The 22,633-nt window shown below is 37.9% G+C and overlaps 2 protein-coding genes and 1 pseudogene across 6 annotated transcripts in view; all 3 read left to right on the forward strand.

Annotated features, from left to right (window-relative positions):
- LOC149096796 (uncharacterized) overlaps positions 1-14,144 on the forward strand; it is a 23,941-nt gene extending 9,797 nt beyond the window's left edge. For both annotated transcript variants that reach the window (XM_089280161.1, XM_089280159.1), the window contains exon 2: positions 11,951-14,144. In XM_089280161.1, coding sequence (XP_089136287.1) covers positions 11,970-12,662 — 693 coding nt within the window. In that variant the 5' untranslated portion in view covers positions 11,951-11,969 and the 3' untranslated portion in view covers positions 12,663-14,144. The remainder of the gene's footprint in view (positions 1-11,950) is intronic.
- Positions 1-21,365, forward strand: part of LOC149096795 (uncharacterized) — a 31,171-nt gene extending 9,806 nt beyond the window's left edge. For all 3 annotated transcript variants that reach the window (XM_089280158.1, XM_089280156.1, XM_089280157.1), the window contains exon 2: positions 17,472-21,365. In XM_089280158.1, coding sequence (XP_089136284.1) covers positions 17,486-18,211 — 726 coding nt within the window. In that variant the 5' untranslated portion in view covers positions 17,472-17,485 and the 3' untranslated portion in view covers positions 18,212-21,365. The remainder of the gene's footprint in view (positions 1-17,471) is intronic.
- The window catches only part of LOC149096799 (uncharacterized), a 51,387-nt pseudogene that overhangs the window by 4,360 nt on the left and 24,394 nt on the right, over positions 1-22,633 (forward strand). The gene's annotated exons all lie outside the window — the stretch shown is intronic.

A 22,633-nucleotide genomic window follows, 5' to 3' on the forward strand; every position in this document is an offset into this window, starting at 1 on the left:
AGGGGAATTTGGTGTGGTTATTGAATTGACAGACATTGGTTCTGTTATTATTGTCATTATCTTCTATATTTTTGAGGCAGAATGGTTGTTGGCAAAAGCAAAACTGGCAATATCCTCACTGACCTGTGTTTAGATGTTTTTAGGTTTTTGTCTCTGACAATGAAGGTCAATTTGAGTAGTTACACTGTCTTTACAATAGAACATATGGATATTAATAGTATAGTTATTTTTCAATATCCTCATACTAAAATTATAGTAATTTTATGGCTCAATTTCTACCTCTGCTTTAATTTGTTTAAACCAGTTTTTTTTTTTTTTAAACCAATTTAATTTCATCAAAGGGGAAGGGGGAATCTGAGAGCAACAATAAATTAGACCAACAAATATAAGGACATTTGCAATGGTTGCTTTCATGGCCTAATGGAGATGAAGTGGACCAAAAAGTCAGAGATCTGATGTTTGAATCTAGGTCTGTCTGTACAAAGATTGTATTGTAGTGTAGGAGTATTATAGTAAGTTATCACTTATGTTGGGGGGTTGATATGGGATCCTGGCTGTGCTGTTGTAGGGTAGGAATAGGGACTGAGGGGTGGGTGGTGTGCTTGTGATCCTTTTTAAAAAACCACTCTAAAAGTGAAAACAAACTGATTTCAATTGAAAAATTTACAGCACAGGTAAAAATGATACATTATATGTTGTTTTTTATAGGTGGTAAATGAGCAAATACCCTCATGATCAAGAGACCTGTCCAAGTGTGATTTTTTCTACTGATAATGAAAATCATAATAAAGATGCAAAGCCACCTTGGTGTGATTTCTTCCTTGACAGTGAAGTGCAACCTAACCAAAAGTTGCATTCTGTAAGAGGTTTACAAAAATTAAATGGAAAATTAAACTACACCAGTTTGTATTAATTTTATAAGTACTCCTCTCTCCAAAATATATTTGGTATGTTTTCGTACATGGACTGGCAAGAATATAATGTAGAAATTTTATGGGAAATGTTTCCATTTAGAAAATATGCAGTTGAGACACAATAACAATAATTCTTATTTCTGTGGTGTTTTCTTTGGTGTGAAAGTGTAAAAACAGATTCTATTACCCTACATGTAAGTTGAAGAATATAGGAGCTCCTCTGAAAAAGTTTGTTGGTTTTTTTTTTTCTGTTCATTTTTTTTTGTTGAACATTTATATTTTCCTATAAGCAGTTTCTTCACAACACATTGTAAGATAATAACTAGCCATAAAAAGGACGTTTTTGTCTCAGAGATCATTTTCAAGATAAAAAAAGTGATTTTCATTTATATTTTTTATTTTCTTTCGGCCGAGACGTTTTGAGAATTTCCCTAAAAATATCACAAGGTACAAAGGAAGGGGCAAAAATAAAAGTTATGTTTTCATTATCAGTTTGAATCTCTCTCTGAAGCTGCAAAGTATGGTTATTTTATACTGTTGTGGATAATGTTAGGCCCATTTTAATTCAAAATACAAATGGGAACTTACAAATTTGATAATCACACAATCCCTTAAATTGGCACTGTTTTGTTTTTTGCTTTTTTCCAGAAAACGATTTGAACATCCTTGTTACACAAGGAGAGGGGGGGGGGGGGGGGGAGGTATTCTACATCGTTTTAAATGAGGAACCTGCACCTCAAGGTCCAACCCCTTAATACTGTATCCCTTTTCTAAACCCTTAGAAAGTAGTTTTAAAATATCTTTTTGAACAATATATCAGAATCCACTCATTCTGGCTCATGAGAGTAAATGAGAGATTATCAACAACATTTTAGAACTAGAAGGGAAATCCCTAAAAGAAAGATTTCCGTACCCTTTCATTATACTCCTGAATTCAACTTGTCAGAAATCCCTTACCCTTTAATAGTTATATCTGAAGCCTGAAAACCTTTGAGCAGAGCTTCCCGATAGATGTCATTACATGGAGTCCTCCCACATACACAATCCAGGAACTCTTGACAAGTTGCGATGAAGCTGGCTTTAAGACTGTCTGATCAGGCAGCTTCTTCAGTTTTTGAGTACAAACTTGTTACTCTCAGTCAACTTCTAGGATGGAACCTTTTCTTTTCTGGTCTGGTCCAAGTTTACAGACACTACTAGCTAGCAATCGCTTTCACAACACTGACACTAGCAATGTCAGTCGCAGTCTGGTAGTTCAGTTTCACCGCACCATGTTTCATGGTCACTCATCATTGTCAGACATGAGTTCATAATAGCTTGTAACATTCACCAGCCTGGCAGTGTCATTGTTGCTATTACCTGTTCCCAGACTTCCTTTTATAGCTGGGTGTTGGGGCATGATATTTCATTGCTATTTGCAAATAGTTTGTTAAGATCGCACATTGAAAGTGTGATGAATTAAAATAATTGAACTCTATGTGAGAGAATTGTCAGAATTGCTAGGGTTCTCTCATTCCCTGGAACTGAAATGTCTTGATGTAAGCTTATATAGAGAAAGCAGACTGAAAATAGAGCAAAATGTCTAAGTAACCTTTCAAAATAAGTAAGCAAATACATTTGATAGTTAGGGATTAAAAGATAGGGAACTTGGTCTGTAAACAAGGCAGTTGAAAGGTATCGAAGCAATTAAAGGTGCATGCTTGACCTCGTAAGATCGGGGGGGGGGAGTGTATTGAAACTTTATAGTGTCACTGACATTTAACACTGTTGAAACAGAAAAATAAATTACATTATAACTGGAAAAAAAAATTTAAAAAAAAATAAACACGACATGCCCCGATTACTGAATCGCCCATAAAAATATCCTCTCGTTTATATTTAAGGGGTTCACGGCCTGCTTATGTACATGTTAAAGGAAGCGTTAACCATTATTAAGGGATTACCAAGGGAAAAGTTAAGATATCTCGTTTAAGATTCTTAACAAATCGTAACTGAATTTATGATGCCAGTTTGAGTCACAAGCCAGAACACGAATCTGAGTTAGTGTCGATTGGCAAGAAAGTTCCGCCCCGTTATGTGTGTGGGTCTTTACAGTGTGATACGATTAACAGCTCTCCCTTACTCTCAAGTGTTTGTCAATGGTAAATTTCGAAAATTGGGCTTCCGTTAAATAGGTTCTCCCACGGGTAGAAAACTGACATTGCGCTTTTCTCTCAGTGTAATGCCTACCTAAGAGAATAGGATACTTGAATTGAGTGCAACTTACCTAGAATTCGTTATTTCCACGTAAACGATGACTCCTGTGGAATTCAGCTACGAAGAAACGACGACATTTCGTAAAACACACGCCTTCAAAACAGCGTCTTTTTGAAGAAATAATTGTTCTGTTCCTCAAACAAACGATATGGCGAGGAAGAAGACAAAATTTTGTTTTTCATGGCCAAATAAAACGTTAGAAATATCCCGCCGATTGCGAAATATTGCTGTTTTACTTGCAGGGAGAACGATTATGTCGCAGTCAAATTTTTTTTTGTTACTCAACCCGCTTGTTTACCGGATGTGACGTCACTTTTTGTTGGATGATCCAGACACAAAAAAAGTGCCAGGCGTCGCAGAGTGTTCTCCCCCACCCCTGGATCAAACTCAAAGCGTTAAGGACATCGTAAAGCTTCTTACTGTGAAAGATGCGCTTTATATGCTTTCAGATGCTTGGTACGAAGGAAGCCCGGAATCTATTTGCAAGGCTTACGATAAATTGAGAATTCATTCGGACAACAGCGAGCCAAATTCACACCCCGAATTCAGAGAGGATAATATCGCTGAGTCCATGGTCGAAATGTTGGAACATGTACAGCAACTTGACAATGAGGAAATGCCTAATGCTCACGATGTGGAAGACTGACTTAATCTGGAAAACGAGCTCCCGACTTCACCGCAAATGTCTGATGAAGAGATTTTAGCCACCGTTGTCGGAGATTCGACGGAAAGCGAAAGTGTATGTAGCGATGAGGAAGATGAGGGCGAGGACGAGAAAATAGTATCGACTAAAGAGGCAGCGCAATGTTTCAAAAAATGCTTGTCGTGGATGGAATCACAGAACGATATTGACCCTGTTATGGCAAGCCGTTTGTAGCAAAATTTAATCCTTGCGATATATGTTTAATCCTTTAAATAACGGTTTTATTTAAAGATAGAAAAAGGCATTCAATCCAATGGTAAATGAAATTTTTGGTTCAATTCAATCTTTTCATTTTCACGATTCAATCCAATACCTGGAATATTGATTCAATGCAATACCTAAAATATTGATTCAATCCAATACCTAAAATATTGATTCAATCCAATACCTGGAATATTGATTCAATCCAATACCTAAAATATTGATTCAATCCAATACCTGGAATATTGATTCAATCCAATACCTCGAATATTGGTGCAATCCAACACCTCAAATATTGATTCAATCCAGTACCTCAAATATTGATTCAATTCAATACCTCAAATATTGATGCAATCTTCCTGGGCCGAGCGCGGCCAACAGGAACGAGAGTAACTGAGCACTAGAGAGCACTGAAAACATGGCGGGCGAAGGAGAACTAGTTTCCTAAGTTTCTTGCAGACATCTTGGATAAAACGGAAATAATTTTTGAGAATTTTGACTCAGAAGTTGCAGAAGTGCACGCCGAAGTTCTTGATCAAACCATTAGTCTGCTTAGGTAAATGAGACGTTGCTACAACCGAGACACAAGGGACACGGAAAATTTAGATTCCATCACTGCCGCTTTTGTAGATGTAAGTTAACCAATTTTTATGTGACAAACATATTTGTTTATTAAAAGCTGTGTGTGCTAGCTTTTTGTGGCAAATAACATAAACTGTGGCAAATTTTGCTACCACATTGGTCTTTGGTATTGTGCATATTTCTGCTGTCCAATCATTACTGGCACACTAAACTTTGAACTGTAAACAAAATTTTTGCTGTGTCGTGTGCACAGTCAAACATGTTTCTCATAAAAACTGCTTGTGTAAACCTGGCTTTAAGCTAGTTTTGAAATAAGAACCTTTACATTTTACAAGACAACAATCATTGAACATTGGGATGTGTTTTAAGTTTTTCAATGTTGTTGTCTCATGTTTTGCATTATTTAACCCACATGTGGTACTTCTTTCCTAAAAACGATGTTTTTCTTGATATTCTATGACAAACATGACACCAATTTGTTGTGAATATTATCGGGTACCTAGGGCTCAAGGCTAACACTACTGCCAACTAGCCACACATTTCAGTTTTGAATAGTAGATTTTTCACTTTCACTAGCCATTGTGACAATCATGATGGAATGGAGTACTGGTCTACTGGATGAAAACAAAATTGAGAATTATCCTGACAAAGTAAAACTGAAGAGAATAGAAACTAATGAAAACAGGGAAACTATGAGTGGATTTCATGGAAATAATTGCCTTAATAAGCATATGATAAATATTTAACTATTAAAGGGAGATAAAAGAAAATGGCAACATTGATAAAAGTACATCAGAGATTGAACATAAGCATATTCAAGAAAAGCAGGATTCGTGTTTGTGGGAGTGAAATTTTCTTAGTGATTATTATTAACATTTTAGATGCAACAAGAAATGTCCAAGATTAACCACTCTTATAAAAAAAGTCAGTGAAGCTGTGTATGAGAAAGGCTGGCTGGTGCAAAGTTAGTTTTGGCTTGTGACATGAGTCCTGTTAGTAGCCATTACGCCAGTGCACCGAGAGGTTAGTCTTGTCTCCTGGGTACTTTTGAAAATAAGATAACAAATTAACCTTGCAATATTTTAACATCTGTTTTGATAAGCACCTGAAAAATCTACAAGGCAGAGTAGTGCACATGGCAGTTATCAAATGCCCTGACTTCTCTTCAGTTTAGTTGTGTTGCTAGAAGTTAGGCATTCTGTACATCAGTTTTGTATATCAATGAAAAGGAAGATGAGAAAATAATTTACTTGATACAGGGTGACGTTTTCTGTTGTGAATTGAGTTGCAAAAATACTTTAAGGGCCATAATCTCCTTTACCCAGCCCACACACATGTAGTATTATGCAATTGTCAGTTGCCCAAGTTTAACTGTCACTAGTTCTAGAGCCTCTTGGAAGATGTCTACTCCCATTTGACTTGATTATCTTAAGGGATCTAGCCTTTCCAATACAAATGACTGCACTGGATCATGTTGTCCCAGGTCAATTTCTTCAACTACAACATTTTTATCACTGTCCAATGGAGTTGGACCATCAGGATCATCACCATAGTATTCAAAATCAAATGACTTTCCATTTGAAAGGGGGTTTTCAGGCTGCATCATATGATTAAGCCACATTTGGTATGGCAACCAGTTTTTTTTCTGTTCTTACATTTTGGTGGTTGAAAGCTTCAGTGAACTGGCAAAGAGCAAGGTTTATCCTTGGTTGAAAAACTAAGTGTAAGGTGGAAAGATGCACTGAATCATCAATGTCCAGGATGCCTGACAATTCCATACTACAACTGAAAAGTGTAAAAGTACAAGTGGGAAGCACAACGGAAACATCCCTCCACAACCTTTCAATTCGTTGGTTGTGTTGATGGCCCTGCAGTGAAGCTGCCCCTCTCCTCTCTTCTAACCTGCTCCATTGTATCGCACACACCAACGTTTTCAACACCATGATCTACTCGTACTCTCGAAGGCCAAAATTCTCCGTCTCTCTTAACGGCATCCAGAAACAATTCAAGAACTGTTTCTGCTTTATTGTTGGCACTACATTTCAAAAACATTATTCTCCGAGAAAATCCGTCTATACAGCCGAATTAGTATTTTCCATCGGATCAGAGAGTGATGTCCATCCAGATGCCAAAGCGAATTTACGCACCCCATCTCTAGACAGTATTTTGGGGATCTAATTTTGCTAACCTTTCTCTTATTCTTCTCCGTTGAACCCATAACCCAATGGACTTAAAGAAACCTGCAATGAAATTATATCCATACTCTTGAATGATTTCGGTTCCTTATCAGGTAAGTTGTTGAAACCCCTCATATCTTCTCAGCCATACTCTGTCAATCTTCTGTGAATTGTCCATCTCCAAACTCCAATCATCTTTGTTATCGTTGTCCAGATGAATCCTAGTCCTCAAAGTTCCTCGAGCACCTCAACAGGAATTTTAAGAAATGGTCTTCCATGATTCCAACTTCTGAGTCAAAGTTCTCAAAAATTATTTCCGTTTTATCCAAGATGTCTGCAAGAAACTTAGGAAACTCAACTTCTAAATTTAGTTCTCCTTCGCCCGCCATGTTTTACAGTGCTCTCTAGTGTTCAGTTACCCTCGTTCCTGTTGGCCGCGCTCGGCCCAGGAAGATTGCATCAATATTTGTGGTATTGGATTGAATCAATATTTGAGGTACTGGATTGAATCAATATTTGAGGTATTGGATTGCACCAATATTCGAGGTATTGGATTGAATCAATATTCCAGGTATTGGATTGAATCAATATTTTAGGTATTGGATTGAATCAATATTCCAGGTATTGGATTGAATCAATATTTTAGGTATTGGATTGAATCAATATTTTAGGTATTGCATTGAATCAATATTCCAGGTATTGGATTGAATCGTGAAAATTAAAAGATTGAATTGAACCAAAAATTTTATTTACCATTGGATTGAATGCCTTTTTCTATCTTTAAATAAAACCGTTATTTAAAGGATTAAACATATATCGCAAGGATTAAATTTTGCTACAAACAGCTTGCCATACCCTGTGCAGTTAATGCAGCTAAGACGAATGAAGGACTTCGCAATGCGATCAAGCTACAAGTCTTTGAAGCAAACAAACATGCTTGAACATTTTAGACCTTTGTAAATACCTGAACTGAAAGTTTTTATTTGTAAATACATACAGGCTGTCTAGATTTCACAATTAAAATGATGTTTTCTTTGCTGTATACCTTTTGTTTACATTTCTATCTCATTAATATTCATGTTTTCGATTATCCGGACTCTCGATTATCCGGACTATTTACCGAGGTCCCGACGAGTACGGATAATCGAGGTTCGACTGTACTTAATTTGTTATTTAGGTCATTAAATAACCAGCTAATAACCTGATGTAGACCTAGGAGGTATGCGGCCTCGACAATGCCAAAAGCACTTGTGGTCATAAGCGAAACAAGAATTTTGTAATCATAAACTATGTCGCACGAACGTCATTTGTCCAATTCCCACTAGCTGCCAATCTTTATTTTACGTTGCTGACATTTTCTAAATTTCAATAGCTAACCTCATGAAGAAAATAATCACGATCAGCTAAATAGAACAAGCATTGCTACATGACGTCATAGCCGGAGATATAATTTCATCTCTCGTCTTGTTTGCCTCGTTGGCAGCCATGTTTCGCTGCATTCCAGAGCAACCTCAAAGGGAATCAAAGAAATAGAGATCTCAAACTCGGCTGATTGAAAAACAAGTTCCGTCATGTTGTTGTCTGTTTCGGTGGTAGACTGATGAACAAGTTGCTTCGACATGTACTTGGATAACCATTAACTAGCTTGTTCATGTTCCCGTATTTTCGGTTGAGCGGAGACTCAAAGTGTACTGAGAAGGAAACGCTCTCAACACCTTGGGGAGTTTAACTCTGGAGAGCGCTGCTTGGCTTGTGTGGACGTAGCCTCGTCACAATTTCCTCATGTTCCTTTCACTAATTATAAGTACCTGTCCGTTGTTTAGCAAGAGAGATTCTTTAACTTGTAGAGTAATATTCTACAACTCTCCGAAATGTTCTCATTAGTTCAACACACTTCTATACTGATTAGTATATTGATATCATTATCGAAAAAACGACAAATTGAAGGTTAAGAGGGGGTTCCAACTCTGTAAACAGAGGAGATCAAAAATTCAAACAGAGGAGAGTCGTTTCAGCGACAAACTGTCTAAATTAAAGTGCATTAGTTTAAAATTTGATCGAGGAAGTAATTAGTCAACATGTCCACATTTTTCTTCTCAAGTTTAACACGTTTTGTCTAAATTTCTATGTTATGACCACAGTAAATCACTCTGGAATGTCTAATTGGCCTTACTGCCCGTCTAATTTGTTAAAACTAACTTTTGTTCACCAAGATTTATCTGAGTTGCCTATGATAGATTCTAATTACAATGCAAATCAACTTTAAAGTTTATACTCACTTCATATTTGACCTTGGCGATTTTTACTTTGCACTTGACTATTAGTAATCTTCAAATGATATCAAGAGAATTGAATTAACTTTATTACAGGCTTTTTCACACTTTTATCATTTAGCGCTAGCGTTAAACTTTTGCAGTTAAGGTTTTTCGCAGTCGTGTCGGGATAAAAACAGAATGGATATCACCAGCAAATATACGAAATTCAAAATTATACGATAGTAGTGTTTGTGGAAATATAAAGTGGAAATAGCGGTGGTCTTAAAACTAAAGCTTTTTTGTACACCACATTGCACAGTTTTTTCATTGCAGGTTTTAAACTATACCATATTTGGAACCATCTGTTTCATATCACTCACAGAGTTTCTAAACCACTTTTTCTTTTTTAACCACTTACACGTATCCACTCATTTTCCAGTGTCAAATAATTTATCCTTCATAGGGAAATCTTCTAAATGTCTTTGGCAGGGACCCTGGCCAAAACAATCACAGCATCCGCCCAAATAACTGAGTAAGAAAGTCTAATAAAGTCTTAATCAATGGTTGAAAATGACCACAAAAGAATAACTGATCTTATCTTCGTCATCGCTGGTGTCTGTTTGGTGCAGCTGTATGTAAACGATGAGGAAATGCAGGTTACTACACAAATTTCCTGCTATCCGTCCCCTTCCTGAGTTGGATAGCAGGAATGTTGTGTCATGACCTGCATTTCCTCATCGTTTACATACAGCTGCACCAAATAGATATCAGCACAATGTAAAATTAGCTGCGATTCGCTGACCTCTGAAGTCTTTTCTCCACCCTCTCGTTTACACCGTGACGCAAATAATGGAAGAATAACTGACACAAGTCCCACCGTACTGCGTAGCGATTTTTTTCATCGCAAAGAGCAGCTCAAAACCAAGTGGAAACCTTTCAAAAAGATCCGCATTGTGAACTCCTGTCGTCCGCCTGTTAAAGCTTTTGGACCTTTTGCCCATAGTTCCAGTGAAACAGCATCCATTTAGTACTACTTACATGTAGTACCAGCCTGTTGCTTAGTAACCACTGCTCGACATAGCTTAGATCTTTTGATGAGGTCTTTGATGAGGTCTGAATTACTGGAACCAGAGAAGTAAATGACTGTGTCTTTGGCTTACTTGCCTATCGATGATTTCAGTTAACAGAATTATATTAGAAACGGAATGGTCAAGTCAAAATATTCGCTGTAAAAGGAAGCATGCGGCCTCGAAAAAGCGAAAAACAGTTGTCGTCATGGACGAAACAAGAATTGCGTACTCACGATGTCACACGTGCGTCTAATTGCTGTCTATCTGTTACTTTGGCAAGCAGTAGATACCGTTCAGTTAAACAGAGCAAGCCTTGCTGTATCACTTCGTTACCAGAAATCATATTCATCTCCCAACATTTTTATCACGTTGGCAGTCGTTTTATAGTCTAAATTCTGATAGAACCTCACAGGTAATCGAAGAGACAGAGAAAGCAAACTCAGCTGATCAGAAAACAAATTTCATTTTCCCGTTTTCTGAAGCTGAGTTGTAGATGAACAAATTGCTTGAAAATGTGATAAAAACAAGCTCTCGCTCTATCTTGTTTCTTGCAGTTATTTTTTATCATTTGTTTGATGAGTGACTTTCCTGAGAAAGGCGCCCTGTAAGCTCCCGGCTTACAACCTAAAAAGACGAGAGATACTGTTACCGTTGTGTATGCAGCTTAGAAAGTTGCCAAAATAAAGCCTGGCCTTTTGTTAAGGCTTTAATTTCCCATATGCTTAAGTTGTGTACATAACTGCGATGATCTCTCATGTCCTTCAATCTTTATCCCGCAGTAATTTCATATATTTACCCGGATATTTAGTTTCATATGTTCAGTATCTACAAGTATATTGTACGAACTCATAACCTGACGAGTGCCCAGTTGTCTTGATAGCTTAGTCGGTAGAGCACTACACCAGTATCGTGGAAGTCGTTTAGTCTATCTTTTCGCAACTTCCTACTCGTGTACATGACTCCGGCGAAGATCTCTCATGTTTTTCAATCTCTATCCCGCAGTTCAAGTATGTAATGTGTCATTTTAACCACTTTCACAGTTAAAACTTTTATATCCAAAATGGATAGGGTTTGAATGGGGTTTAACTGACAGCTGCGAAAAGGGCTGACATTGTAACGATAGCCGGGAAACTGCTTGAAATTGAATTGATAACTGAGATTCTAGCTAGGAAAGGGCATGTGCTTAGAAAAAGAATTGGTTCATGCTTTTAGCTGCGCATAAATCGAGTTATGGACGCACTCGGCAAGTTTGGAGAGCACTCAAGAAGCTAGAGTTGCTCTCGGCTGCGCCTCGAGCGACTCTTACGCTCAGGGTCGTAGCTAGTAACAGGCAAATCATTTTTTTCTGTTTTTTTTGTTTATAGTCACCAATAAAACCATTAATAGCTAGGAAGGGAAGTTAACCATGGACGTTGTCGCAGAAATTATTCTTTTCTGACTACGGTCGCGGCTTCTCTCGTGCTCTCCACTCGGCAAACGTCCCGCGTGTACCCATAACTCGCTAAACGCACGCTAAGCATGGACCAATTCCTTAATATTGTCCATATTGGTTTGCCACAATACTGATCCAAGACGGATCAAGATGATTTGGACACATTCGCTCCAAAGCAACAATGCATGAGCGGAGAAAGGACGTAAAACCTCTGCAAAACACGCCTACCCCAGAGTTTTATCTCAGGCACAGCCGTTATAAACTTATTTCTATAAGACAACGTTTGAATCAACTCAGTGTTGAGATGTAGCGATCCACATTGACGTGGAACTTCATAGAGTATAACTTCTTTGGTTGTAGTTGCTGTTGATATCCCACCATGAAAGGAGATTTGTTCCCTCGAAAGATCAAGCTGAAGACCTGGTCCTATAGCAAGATTTTACTAGCACTCGTAACATTTACCGTGGCTGGGTACTGCTTTCTGAACCTGAACTACCACGACCGATACACTGGCTATCAACCGTGCCGAAACCTCACCAAGTCGCAAATGGATCAGCTCCTTCATTTCTCTTACAACGTCCACCAGCTCTTGGATGAGCTGGGCCTTGAGCATTGGCTCATGTACGGCTCACTCGTAGGAGCTCTTCGTGTGCAAGCGCCTCTTGCGTGGGACAAGAACATCGATATCGGTTTGGACGGGGATGGCAGATTAAAGGAACTAAGCAAAACTAAATTCTTTGATGAACTCAGATCTGTTGGCGCGACAAAAATAACCGATAATTGGTCTCGAGATGGCCTAATTAAGATTTATAATGGAAACTCTGAGTTTTCAGTGGATTTGATGATTTTTCATAGATCAGACAAGTGGATGAAGAGACCTGGCTGGGCAGCACAACTTTTTTACCTTCACTGCAATAACTCTCACAAGTTTCCAACCAAGCTTGTTGAACAACCACTACCGAAGGCTCGATTTGGGTCCTTCAGCATTTCGGTGCCGAGAAATGGACGCGAGATGTTAAAGTACAACTATCCTCCTGAGTGGTTGAAAATAGTCGAGCATTTGGAATGTTAATCTAAAACAATGAACTTTGTGTTTCTGACTGAGAGTAGAAGTACTCCTTAAGCTAATTACAACGCTTCGACAGCAATGATTAATCCCTCGCACATTGTCCTCTCCAATATTTGACTCTATTATTCGAGTTGTTATAAAGTAAAGCTTTATAAAAGATATATGTTGCTGACTCCTGGAGACCTGCAACAATAATCAACCCAATTGCAAAATGTATACTGAGGTAGACTTAGCTTGTAACGTACTCAATGCCAGTGCCCTTGACAATACGTTTTCGTTCTCTTTACTTCATTTCTTTATTAGCCACAGTAATGTGGTTCAATTGTTTGCAGTCTCTTGTTTTTCACTCAATGTTAGTATTACTCTTTCACTTCATTGTATAGAATTCATTTGAGTCGCGTTTGTCCCATATTTTTTTCCAAATTGACTACCCTTATTTGATCTGGTCCAAATGTTTGCAGCGTCGTGTTTTTCACTCAATGTTAGTATTACTTTTTCGCTTTATTGTATAGAGTTCAATTGAATCGCGTTTGCCCCACATTTTTTCCAAATTGACTACCCTTATTTTATTAATGTTGAATGCTAAAGGGTGTCGGTTGTGACATCCATCAGATGTTCAGTCATCATTTAGCGAGTTATGTCTTATTGGTACTAACACCAAAATCTTAGATCTTAGACTTTGAACAGTCGTTATAACCACTCTTTATCCATGGTTGACCCTACTGGAATCATGGAATCAACAAAGCTACCCAATCATTGGTAAAAATGTTTTTTTTCATTTTCGTGACACAATAAGTTACGATAGCAACAGTATGACCTGCTAAAAGCATACACTTTATTTTACTTTGGCTGCTAATATCGGAGTGCTAATAACTCAAAAACGAGCTCGGTAAACCCGTTTTTATTATCGCATTTTGATCAGCAGGATTTGACGTAAGCTTCAATTGGCAAAGTTTAAAAAATTCTGCACATGGGGTTAAGCGCCACCTTAAAGTTTCGAAAATTTAAGGTGGCTTTGAACCCCGAGAACAGAATTCTTTAAACTTTGCTGAAGTTTGCGTCTAATTCTGCTCATCAAAATGCGATGATAGAGAATGGGAGTCTCCGAGCTTATTAATATGCTTATTTCACTAGCTTCGTCCTCCAAACCAGCAATACTAAATATTTGCAACTGGGTTTACTCTTTTATGTTTAATGTTTAGATGGGAAATACTCCAAAACTTCACTCCTTGATATCGCTCTAAATACTGAGATGATTGAGTGCTCCTGGCATGCAAATATTCTGTTTTACATGTATTACATGACTTCCTGTATAAACCTGTAAACAAGCCTAACATGTGATTGGCTGATCAAAATCACACCATGATCACGAATGGATGGCGTGATCATTAAAGCAAAGCAGTCGTGTACGTATTCCAGTAATTAATTAACATTACACGATGTAGATGCAGCAGTTAAAATAATAAAACACATTCCGTTCGATCACGCGAGATATCACCTCATTCGACCAATTTCCCCAACTAGACCCTACTGGTGTCGTAGGCTGTTGTAAACTATCGAGTGATTCTAACGTTTGGGTGGTTGCGTGACGACCAAAACAATGGCGAGGGCCTCCTAGTGTGGGGAAGCATGTTGATCCCTTGAAAAGTTCACTTTTTCTCCCTTGCTCCCAATTAATAAACTCCATTGTTCGCTGATTTTATTTTCCAATGTTACCTTCAATAGTAGAGATATCACTTTTTGCCCAAAAATTAATCCCAAAAATATATCCCTTGTTCCCTTGAAATGACCATGTTCCCTCGCTCCTCATCCCACCCGTGAGAGACCCTCAACGTTCTCTAACGAGACTAATATTCTGAGGGGTATAAGAAGGAAAACTCTGAAGTTGTACTTGACCAATATTTCTTATGAGAGCAAGCGAAATTATCTTTGCCGGCCTGTCAAAATTGAATTCTCCTCGACTCATTTGAAGGAATATTTAAATAACAATTTCCATTCGAATTTGCATACATTTACATCCTCTAAAGAAAACAGAGGGCAAATGTGCCGCCGGATACAGAGCTTGTCTGACAAGGAAACGGAAAACTGATGTCAAATTCTTTATTTAAGCTTTTTAAGGATATATTTACAGTCTGCAAACCGTTATATATCTGATCAAGTGAGTGAAACAAGCAGTCGCGTTTTTAATGACTTCACTAAAGTCCAGAGGAATAAATTAACAAGAAAATTATGAATCTTAGGAAAGCTTGATCTGTAGCAAATCCATGTTTTACCCTTCAGGAGTAAACAGGGTAGTTTCGAACGGTGTTTGATCAGTTAAAGTCGTTTCTCAGATATTTTGAGTTAAAAAAGCGAAAACACGAAGGTTGTACAATGACGTGTTGACCACAACAACACGTACGCGGCTGAGCATACTTAAGGTAATTCCTCTGAAATAAAAGTGACAATAGATTTTTGTTCAAACTTTGTCCACTGAATATTTGTCATATTATAACTTCAATTTTGAAATAAAAAAGGGGGGTACCCATGCTCATTAAGGAGTAGTGAGGTATTGGAAATGCCCCATTTTGGCATTATTTGATGCTTATTATAAGAACGCATTCCCAGTAATTGTAAAATCTTTATGAACCCAGACTCAAAAGAATACGCATTAAACTACAGTCAATGCATTGTGTCGAACACAAACAAACATTTTAAGTTTGATTCAGGCAGAAAGCTAAATCCTTGATTAAAAATTTGAACCAAATTTATTGACGTGGTTACCGACTGCAAAATAGAAAAGACCACAGTGTGTCTACTATTTTTCTTATTTATTCAATTTTCAGCAATGAAAATTAAATCAGTCTTTTCTCACGCAAAGCTTATGATTAGTTAATTACAATGACTGGAAAAAAAATTGGGGTGCCCGTGCACGTTGGTGAGCTAGAGCCATTTTTCAACTGACAGTGCTCAATATCAAGGCAAATCCGTCATGTTTTCAATATGCGCGTGCACGAGCGCGCGCTAATCACTTCATAAATTATGCGCAGTAAGGATGCGCAATGCAAATGTGAGGAATGACCTTAAAATGATTGGCTTGTCACGCTATTAATTACTACGCAACGTCCGTAATGCACGAAAGGAACAATAAAGTCTTAAAAAAAACATATCAAAGAGCTTTAATTGTTTATATGCAGTACAGTTTCATTTATTTTACTTGAGTCGCAAAGCCGTTGCTAGAAGCTCGGTGGCTTTGAGCTGAGACTGCTGAGCATTGGGGACACTAACGGACAATTTCCTTTTTTACGGTTCTTGAGAATTAAATTATCCAATGATATTTCTAAATCTTCTTCGAAAGCTTAGAGAAACTAGAAAACGTTCACACTGCGAAAGACCCGTTTGTCCACTGCACTCAAATGGCTCATATTATACGAGTAGCTCCGCCAATCAGATTTCAACATTTGCATTAGTATACTAGAGGAATTCTACTAATTGTGGCATACATGGGTGACACAAGTGGCTTTTGGGTAGGAAGGCTTTAGTTGTACAAGTTCAGTCTGTTTTTCCTGTGTAACAACGAGAGTAGTGTAACACGAAAGATCCGTTTTTACCACATTTCAAACTCCGAGAAGATAGTTGAAATCATGACGCCGAACAGAGTATTTGTCAAAATTTTGCAGGTGGTCGGAAATGTGTTAATAGGGCCATTAGGGAGACTACAGTCTTCCTGACTGTAATTATGCACCCTATTGAAAAAAAGTGTAATTTCGAAGCACTTCCTTAAGCGTTTTTATCTCGTACATAAGCTAACATAGAATCTCTCATACTCATTAAGTTTTTATCATTTTCCTGTAAATATTCAAATTTTAAAGATACCGTATGTCAATGAGTGTTGCTATTTTACTAGTGTCCTCAATTAGTCTATCTAGGCTAAACACATAGACACTTAAATAAAGGTTTTACTTTACTTACTTTAATTTGACTTGATATATGTTCCCAGTTGAAACGGCGAAAACGGGAAAATAAAATCGTAAAAATCTTTGCTGATTAAGCCGACATCCAAACGTTTAAACTGGCTGAATCAGTAATAAATCTTGAGAAATGTTTTTGCTAGTTTCTCTATTTTCCTCAAGTGAGCCATTTTATCTGAAACTGTATTAGTGTTGTTGTTTTTGTGATTTCTTTATTTCTTTAACAGTATTTAACCTTTTTTTTTTTTAATTTTATTTGTTATCTGCATGTGCTTACAGGTACAGTATTTACATTGTTACAAGTGCTAATTATTGTGTATAGGTAATATAAGAGTGATTACAAGTACAGTATTGATATTGTTACAAGTGCTAGTAATAAAATATAAGTGATGTAGGTGTGTTTACAAGTACAGTATTTACATTGTTACAAGAGCAGTATTTGCATTATTACAAGTGCTAATTATAGTATATAAGTAATATAATATAATATAATATAATATAATATAATATGATATAATATAATATAATATAATATAATATAAGTGTGTTTACAGGTACAGTATTTACATTGTTACTAGTGCCAATTATAATATTTAAGTGAAATAGGTGTGTATGCAAGTGCATGTCACTTATAATGCTTTAGAGGAGGGGTGTTTTTTCCTATTTAATTATTAAGAAAGATGTTCTTTTCTGTATTTGGTTAACACTAACAGTATTTAACCTAACAGCCACTTGATCTTTGATTCAATCATTTCACATCGTGATAAAATTAAAGTCTAGTATAAGCTGTTGTATAATTACGTAACTCAAGAGTTATGGCCTGAACATAGCCTTTTAATGTAATCTTTCTGTTTTTGAACAGATGGAGACTTCACCATGAAGAGATATTTCTGCCCACGAAGGATCTCACCAAATATCTGTTCCTTTCGCAAAATTTTAGACCTATTTATTCTACTAAACATCATAACAGTGGTATCGACCATCTACTACTTGATTAGCACGCAAACCTTCGCTCGATATACAGGCCGTCATCCATTTAATCCAATCATGAAATGTAGAAACGTCACCAAGCCACAAATGGATCAACTTCTTAATCTTTCTTACAAAGTTCATCAGGTTTTGGACGAGCTGAGAGTAGAGCATTGGCTCATGTACGGCTCACTCCTGGGAGCCCTTCGTGGCCACGCTCCTCTTGCCTGGGACGACAACGTCGACATCGGTTTGGACGGAGATGGCACATTAAAGACGCTCAGCAAAACTGCATTCATTGAAAAACTTAAATCTGTTAGCGCCAAACAAGTAGATGATTTTAGGTCCCGAGATGGCCTAATTAAGATTCACGATGGAAACTCTGAGTTTTCCGTCGATCTGGTGGTTTTTAACAGATCAGGAAAATGGATGAAGAGACCGGGCTGGGCAACATGGCTGTTCTATTTTCAGTACAATAATTTCCACACCTTTCCAGTTAAGCTTATTGAACAACCACTACCTAAGATTCAATGTGGGTTTTTCAACATTTCAGCGCCCAGGGGTGGAAAAGAGATTTTGAAGTACATCTATCCTACCGACTGGTGGAAAGTTGTAAAGCCTCCGGCGTGTTAATAAATGAGATGTCGGCTTATTTGTTTGAGTGTGGCAATGCAAAAACACACTCAAAGTGATCTACTGACGATCTGGAGCCAGTTTCTAAGAAAGTGCATCTCGTAGTTCTCCAAACCCTTTCAAGGTCCTCTATCAGATGCCAAAAATCGTTGCTTGCTTGTCTTCTCGCGCAGGAGGGTAGTCTGTTAATATTTGAGCAGGGGTGTCCCGTTGAGACAATCAAAACCCTCACCCTAAACGAGACCGACACCGCGGAAATACTAGACTACGAGTAGTCCCTCTTTCGCTTAGTCCGTCGTGCGTGACGCGAAAGAAATTCGCGAGAAAAAAATGACCGCGCGAAATCCTGGGGGCTAGGAGCGCGCGAAAGGAGGGACTACCGCCTAAGCCCAAGAGTTTGCCCTTTCACGGCCGAGTGATTTTTCGGTGTAGGATTTCTCATCTTGACGTCCTCTTATTATCGCCTGTTATCAATAGCCCTAGGAGATCTGAATAAAATTGCTCTACTCTGCTCTTCAAGTAGCCAGGCAAAACATATGCCGTGAGAAGTATACCTTCGTTCAGTGTTCGTTCAGCGAAACTGCCAAAGAAGTTTTAAAAAGAAGACGGCGAAAGAGGCCTCTTGTAACGATTTTCGCTGCGTCTAAAAGTTATTGCGAAAATTTCAACAGAGTTTCAACCGAGAATTTATTTACATTATACATTATACATTATACATAGGAGATCATCCAACTGCGGTGAAATGTTTGCCGATAGCAGCGGAAAATTTCAGGTAAATGTTCGGTTTCAAGTAAGAGCCCGGTTCAATCTTTCAAATGGACGGCAGAAAAAGGCCAAGCTCAGTGAATTTATAGTCGCTGACTTAGACGATGTTGTTGAGCGGCGAAATCACTAACACGCTCACAGCCGAGTTGGAGGCAGAAAGCTTTGCCAAACAAAACACTGGATAAATTTAAATCTTTCCAAAGCCTGTTGGCAGATTCGAAAGAACATCACGGCTTGCGAAGCTCGAATCCAACGCTTCGATTTGCTCTGGTACCGCTTCGATTTGCTCCGGTTCCAAAACATTCCTGCAAGACGTCACAGTTATCTCGAATGTTGACAACACGTTGTCAACGCTCCTAACATAAGCCAATCATATTTTTGCGTTGTGAGACCAACGCATAATTCAAACTCTTGGGCTTTGGCGGTAGTCCCTCCTTTCACGCGCTCCTCGCCTCCAGGATTTCGCGCGGCCATTTTTTTCTCGCGGTTTTCTTTCGCGTCACGCACAACGGACTAAGCGAAAGAGGGACTACTCGTAGTCTACGGAAATACGTTTTTTGACGTCACAGTAACTGGTCAGTGGTCATCACCATCGGGCTGTGGTGTCCTTCGAACGATCAGTTCTCTGAGATCGGAATTTTGCTTCGTTTTGAGGTCGAAAATATCCTTGATACTTCTCGTTATTGGTGAGTTTGACGTCCTTAAATGGGTTTTGCAAGTGATAAGCGTACATTTTCCACAAATAACAAAAAAAAAACCACACACAGTCAGTCAGTCAGTCAGTCAGTCAGTCAGACAGACAGACAGACAGACAGACAGACAGACAGACAGACAGACAGACAGACCTCACTGGCAATGGAACATTTCCAACCTGAATTCTACATTCCCTATAGCCCTGAAGTCAGCAATTTTTTGCCAACGAGCTTGAGGAGCTGACAGTGCATTTTGGGGGTCAAAACTGTTTGGATGAACAGTAACGTTCATCACGTATAGGATGCGTTGTGTCCAAGACTTAAACTCACGGCAGCAGGAAAACGTCAGATTTCATTTCTGCTCGCAGTCTTGCCAAGCTCTATGCCGGTCTACCGAACTGGCAATTTGCCTGAATCTAGCCATTCTCGTCCCCAGTGCTACTCGTCTTAAAATGTCGTTGACGAGTAGCTCTGGATGCACCCAAAAATTCGAATTTTTTCATTGGCTGACAAAAAATGAATGCGCAGCAGAAGTGAAAATTACAAAGCTCTACGCATTCCATTATACTTCCGGCTTGAATGGCGGCACCTTCGCTCAGTTGACACAGGCGCGCTTTACGAAAAGAAACCAAAACAAATGGTGACCATTCCCGATCGATCCGAAGGAATCGTAAAAGTTTCCACGTAACCAAAGAAGTACATCGCCTGCAACGATGTAATTCTCGATCGTAATCATCGTCCTTTGTTGTAGCAGCCGAGAAGGTGGGAAGAAGCGTTTAAAACTCTGAGAATCAACCAGCTAATACAACAATTACTTTGTCGCTGACCATACCCCAAGAAATCATAAAATTGAATTCGAATCGGCAGTGGGTTTCAAAAAACGTTTGTCTTCCTTTATAAAAAGCTCAAAAGGAAACTTAGAGCCTGGTGAAAAGACGAAGAAATATCACTGTTGCTGAGCAAATGTGGCACTGGAAATCCGAAGGTGAGTTTCTCTCTCTGAAAGATCAAGCAGATCAGATTCTAGCAGTCCAAAATGTATTGAATGATATTGAATTGCCCAAATGAGTCAAAGGTCCGTGTTATAATACTCTGCTATGTACTTGGATGATGTAGCAAATGGTCTGAACATGAAATTTGGTTTGTTTCTTCCACAGATTATTATGTATGTATCTGTTACTACGTGTACCTGTTAAGAAGGTTCTGCTGTTATAGATATATATAATATCTGTTTTTTAGCTCCCCTCTCTTTAATTATTGAGACCTCCCCTATAGTCTCCCCCCAAAAAAACACGAACAAACCTTTTGTGGTCAGGCAAGAATTTAGTTTGCTTTAGAGCCTCCACCCAATTTTTTTTTTTTTAATAATTTACTTGTGGGAATGATGAGTAAAGGAAAATAACCATAGATAACCATAGCTGAAATTTGAGGCCCTTTCCTCTCTCCCCACTTTAGTTAGGAAGCAACTGCAAGTAGCAAAACTTTATTCCTTTACAATAACATTAATCAGTAAATGACAATAATTTATCATCAATGCAAATAACTGTGAACAAATATGGAGGTAATAATTATTATTTATATAACTGATGAACGAATCATCAGACTAGTGGGTTTCCAAATGTAATGTGGAAAGTCTACTAAAAACAAATCAAACATTATAGGTGTACAGAGTTACATTAATATCCCCATAAGAAAAATATCATAATCTTTTGGTTAGCCTTTGAAAGATTATTTATTTCCTGCCATTATTTACTATTCTTTGTTAATTTTCAGACCATAATAGTGCGGCATAAATTCTTCGAAGGATAACAATATATGGATAATTCAAATAGGAATGTTGCTCTTGCAGTTCAATAAATAATACTGAAAAAAAGGAGACGGAGATAAAACCATCGTTAATAGTAAAGCTATGTGGTTGATGTTCTGATCAACCACAAGAAGTAGAAAGTATGCATTCGAGATTTGTTGTTGTACATGGTCGAATAACAGGCTGAAGAGCCTTATTATAAGCATGAAGTAACACGAATATTGCATTATTTCCCATTCATTTTGCTCATCCAGTTTCCTAAAAAAAAATCTTCCATAATGTGCACTGTGGCACACCAATATGAATCACTCTCTTCACACCAGGCACCTCTACAGTTATACCAATGCCAAATACTAATTTTATAGTTACATCATTTTGGCTGTTTTATATTTTTGGTAACACCATGTACTCATATGGGAATACTGAAATAAATTGTTGTTATTGTTGTTGTTGAAAGCACCCAAAAGATTAAGCTTTATATAAGCTGATTGAAAGGTATAAAATGAACAAAAAAAATTATATCAACAAAAGCAGTGGGGGTTGGGGGAGAAAATGGTGGGAATAGCCCTATATCTAGTTTTGTGATGTCTCCAGTCACAGAAGCTCAGGTGACCAGGCTTTTCTCAAGCCTGAATGTACAAAAATCATCATTAGATGTTCCAAATAAGCTAATTAAAATTGCTGCAGAGCCATTATGGAAACCCCCAGCAGACATATATAACCACTCAATAACAACTGGCATAGGACTTTTATTTTTTTTTTCACTGCATTTACCTGAACATGGCAGTAACCACTTCAAAAGCCAATTTCTACCCTATACCCCGGTTACCACACACATACTTTTTTTTTTTCTTTCCATAGCCATATGCAAAATAGATTTCTCTTCTCATATTTATTTAATTATAATACTGATGTAAATTAATTCTGCAAGTAATGCACAATAAAATTTGATTGATTGATTTAATTTGACAGTTAAATGATTGTGTAAAGAAAAAAAATAGAACAGAATGGGGTTACTTGAAAAAATGAGGGCACGATATATCATATGAAAGTGAGCACCTTTATTACATTCCTTGCAAGGAAAGATGAGCAAAACTCCAGTACAACAAAACTTTGCCGAGTTCAACAGATTTTTATTCTGCTGCAGCTTACAAACCT

This window comes from Orbicella faveolata, unplaced genomic scaffold, assembly GCF_042242905.1.
Source record: "Orbicella faveolata isolate gen_17 unplaced genomic scaffold, um_ofav_v1 contig_47, whole genome shotgun sequence".
NCBI lineage: Eukaryota > Metazoa > Cnidaria > Anthozoa > Scleractinia > Merulinidae > Orbicella > Orbicella faveolata.